The sequence below is a fragment of the Perkinsus marinus genome (genome assembly GCF_000006405.1).
Source record: "Perkinsus marinus ATCC 50983 genomic scaffold scf_1104296953800, whole genome shotgun sequence".
NCBI lineage: Eukaryota > Perkinsozoa > Perkinsida > Perkinsidae > Perkinsus > Perkinsus marinus.
The window spans coordinates 170,530-174,061 of record NW_003208364.1 but is presented as its reverse complement, the minus strand read 5'-3'; the positions used below and the strand labels follow the sequence as shown (position 1 = coordinate 174,061).

At 48.0% G+C, this 3,532-nt stretch overlaps 2 protein-coding genes across 2 annotated transcripts in view; one reads left to right on the top strand and one right to left on the bottom strand.

The window, feature by feature from the left end:
• Pmar_PMAR014898 (Regulator of nonsense transcripts 3B, putative) overlaps nucleotides 1-1,354 on the top strand; it is a gene marked incomplete at both ends in the record, with an annotated part of 1,650 nt that extends 296 nt beyond the window's left edge. The window contains 6 exons of the mRNA XM_002776272.1: nucleotides 274-357; nucleotides 431-697; nucleotides 738-832; nucleotides 886-1,007; nucleotides 1,052-1,161; nucleotides 1,211-1,354. Of these exons, the coding sequence (XP_002776318.1) occupies nucleotides 274-357; nucleotides 431-697; nucleotides 738-832; nucleotides 886-1,007; nucleotides 1,052-1,161; nucleotides 1,211-1,354 (822 nt within the window). The remainder of the gene's footprint in view (nucleotides 1-273; nucleotides 358-430; nucleotides 698-737; nucleotides 833-885; nucleotides 1,008-1,051; nucleotides 1,162-1,210) is intronic.
• A 241-nt stretch (nucleotides 1,355-1,595) lies between these two features.
• Pmar_PMAR014897 (conserved hypothetical protein) overlaps nucleotides 1,596-3,532 on the bottom strand; it is a gene marked incomplete at both ends in the record, with an annotated part of 2,416 nt that continues 479 nt past the window's right edge. Inside the window, 11 exons of the mRNA XM_002776271.1 lie at nucleotides 1,596-1,707; nucleotides 1,829-1,973; nucleotides 2,016-2,118; nucleotides 2,207-2,276; nucleotides 2,327-2,436; nucleotides 2,487-2,660; nucleotides 2,729-2,796; nucleotides 2,864-2,966; nucleotides 3,034-3,122; nucleotides 3,175-3,296; nucleotides 3,354-3,433. Of these exons, the coding sequence (XP_002776317.1) occupies nucleotides 1,596-1,707; nucleotides 1,829-1,973; nucleotides 2,016-2,118; nucleotides 2,207-2,276; nucleotides 2,327-2,436; nucleotides 2,487-2,660; nucleotides 2,729-2,796; nucleotides 2,864-2,966; nucleotides 3,034-3,122; nucleotides 3,175-3,296; nucleotides 3,354-3,433 (1,176 nt within the window). The remainder of the gene's footprint in view (nucleotides 1,708-1,828; nucleotides 1,974-2,015; nucleotides 2,119-2,206; nucleotides 2,277-2,326; nucleotides 2,437-2,486; nucleotides 2,661-2,728; nucleotides 2,797-2,863; nucleotides 2,967-3,033; nucleotides 3,123-3,174; nucleotides 3,297-3,353; nucleotides 3,434-3,532) is intronic.

The window sequence follows — 3,532 nt, the reverse complement described above, 5'->3', positions numbered from 1 at the left end:
ACGGGCCGATGCCTTGAAGCAGCTGAACAAGGAAATTGTTGACAAACGGCAACGGCAGATAAACGTTCAAGTGGTTTTGTTTAATCGTTCGCGAATAGAACATGTCGTATGTGTTATACAGACTCGGCATTCGCAGCACTTGGCTGAACTACGTAGAAAGCGTAGTCAATCATTGGAACTCGCATGTAATGAAAGGGCCCTCGCTAAAGAGGAGAGAGCTAGGGAATGGGTGACTGAGATTCCATCCGATGAACCGCAAGAGCTACCTCCCAGGAACGGCTGGAAGCGTCGAGAAACAATAATGAGGCTGCGAGAGAGCGCTATCGACGGGAACGAGAGAGGAAGCGCATCATTGAGGTGACCGACACTTGCTCGATAGCTATGGATCTACTCAACCTTTTCTGTTGCATCGCCATCAAATGCACCTTAGGACGTGCAAAAACCATTCTTACTCGCAGAGGCTAAGCAAAGGGCCGCTATCAAGCTGCAAAAGGAAAAGAAGCTGGAAGATGCCCGGGCTGCGGCCCATGAACGGGCGGTGCTCAAGGAGCGACTTTCCAGTATAGACACTGTGAGACAAAGCAATATAAAAGCGAAGGATGAGGATCGCGAGCGGCGGATGAAAGAACAGGCCCTGATGGGAGGGTCGGAAAGTCTGAGCTTGGACGATCCATTTTTTACGGCAGAATCGAGGGAGGTAAGACTAACTATGAATGAGCTGCTACCGTCATTTGCAGGTTGAGACTCACGGAAATGGCGCGACACAGGGCTATGGTTTGGTCCGAATGGAGGAGGTCCTTGCGAAGGACCACGAGAACCCAAGAGACAGGAAGTGCCTCGTTAACACATTTGGTCGATGGGTACGAATGATAGGCCTATCTATAGGTTTGCAAATGATGCGGAACACAAGAACTCTCATAAGGAGCGAGAAATAACAGAAGATAGACGGGAGCAAGAAACTCTACAGAAGGGTTTGAAATACAGAGAGATGGAGGAAGTTAGACGACGTGAGTGAGGGTGCTTACATTGCCAAATGAACTCCGCTCGTCAGTTGAAGAGTGGAAAGCCTCTGAACAGCAGCGCAAGGAAAAGAACGCCCTTATACGATCCGAACTGGAGAGATGCCGCGACGAAACCGTTCGGGCCACACAGGCTAAGAAAGTGACGGTATTTTAACTTTCGAGATCCGCTGCAGGCTCTCTTGATGTAGATCTCCGATTATGAGATAACGAACCGCTTAGAAAAGGCCCGTGAGCAGAAGGAGAAAGAGCGAGAAACTACTCGCAACTCACAGTTACATACACGACTTCGAAGTGTTTCAAATGCTATGGCCATCCCACACTTGATTGCTTGATCAAGTCTCCCTCATTAGAGTATGGTTGTGTTCCGGTGAGGAAGGAAGAGCAACCCGGAACTTGATTGAACACAACATTCAGTCGTAAGTCTCGAACACTCCTTGAGGAGTCCGTACATAGGAAAGTAACTACATAAACGTCTATCGCACAGAAAACCGCCCAAAAAGGCAGCATATAGGAACAGGTGAACACCCAAAATTTCTTCGGAGTTGTAGTAAAAAAAGTTCAGTAGTAAAATATCTATCCACGGAGGCTCCCACCACGAGTCGGTTCAGGGATACCCTTGCACTCAAACTTGTTGGGCACAACAGTCGTGAGATACTCGTATAGCGACTCGTAGTTGCAGAGAGACCTGTAATAGACACATCATAGCAAACTGTCCGAAACATATCACGATGAATCACACTCGAACGTAGTCACTCGATCAATCCAAATGAACAACATTCACTTGCATCTCATGGGAAGTTTCTTACTTGCCGCGACATTCCTCGATGGCTTCGACAGAAGTCACACGACCGTTATAGATCCAGCGGGCTTGATTGTCAGAGTAGATCTCCAATATCAACGCGGTTCCAAATGGAGGCCAGTACTTCGCACAGGCGTTACCAGAATCCATCCCTGAAAGCCACAGTCAAACAGATACACATGAAGCGTGCTTACACTTCAACTGGAGAGTATCAGTGAGGGAGTTAGCCGGACCAGTATCGTGACCAAGATACAATGAGAAACGCCTGTCGGGAATGCTCAAGTCTTCGAGTACGTCCTGAAAGAATGTGTGCAATACATAGCAGACAAAAATTCGCCAAAAAAGGAAGTCGTAAACACAAGACTCCACCAACACTCAAACTCACCTTGATCAGAGGACCGTATGCGAGTCTGCGCAACTCCTCCGTAGTGCCATAGCGGTTGTTTAACCAGAACCTACAGTGGCAGATATAACATCCGTGGCTTTTGCGCTTCGACTGGCTTACGTAGCATCCTCCTCAACACGCTCGAATAAAGGACTGGAAGTACCAAGGCCAAGGGGAACATTCTTGGGCTCGCTAGGAACAGTTGAGCAAACATGACTTGTTAAGCAGTCCTGAAATCCGTGCAATCAGAGAACCACATAACTTCTATATCAAAACTTACATAAAGACCAGAGTATAGATGCTCCATATCCTCCGGGTTCTCAGTACTGAAGTCATCAGGGCGACCAGTAACGAACCCCATGAAAGCACGCTCGAACCTAGACCTCTCAACACGGTCCTTGGCTTCAGCAGAATCGTAGAATACTTTCAAGGCGTCATTAAGGCGAGGACACACCTAAGAGAATAGAAGCTGAGCACGGCGATGCCTCGAATGAATATCCAAATATGCGCCGTTCCAATCACCTGAGCACTAGGGGTCATAGTATCTCTCTGACTATCAGGGATGATGATCTCGAGGTTCGAAGGATCCTCTGAGGGAAAGTCATATGTCTAGACTCGCATGACCAGTAACGGGAAGAGTATAATCACTACACCTACCAGTCATAATATCGGGGAACATTCCCATAGCAAAAGCCTCGACACTCTGGTACACTCGTGGAACATCGGTTGAACGGAACATCACCTGGGGCTCACTCGGGACCTGATGTACGAGAAGACATGAGCTCAATCAAAAGATGAGAACAGCAGAATCGATCAGTGAGACTTACATCGTCCAAATCGAGGGCAGTTTTGTAGGAAGCACCAAACTGCTTTCCGTTAGCAAGATGCATCTGTACTCCAGCGTCAACGAGCTGACCTGATAATCAGAAGACAATCATAAAGTAAGAGGCCGTTACAGAGAGACTCACCCAGTACACAGTTGTCTCCCGGTAAAACACCCTCCTTGCCACGAATGCGGGTGAAGGCAGGGGATCTTCCACCCGAGGGACTATTAGTGAAGCCATAGAAGGTCTCAGTGGGACAGGTATATCTGAATAAGATTGAGACGAGGTAAATAATACCTCCTATACATCATAGCGCACGCTACCTAGTCTCATCTCCAACCCAGCACGTCATGTCATGCACGGGCATTCGAGCGCCATGACGGGCAAACACCAGAACACGCTCCTGAAAACGATAAAGTCAAGTGATGGTGATTCCGACATCATCATATGAGATCCTACCAGTTGAGCTCCAGAATCATCTTCACGAGGAGGAACACTATCC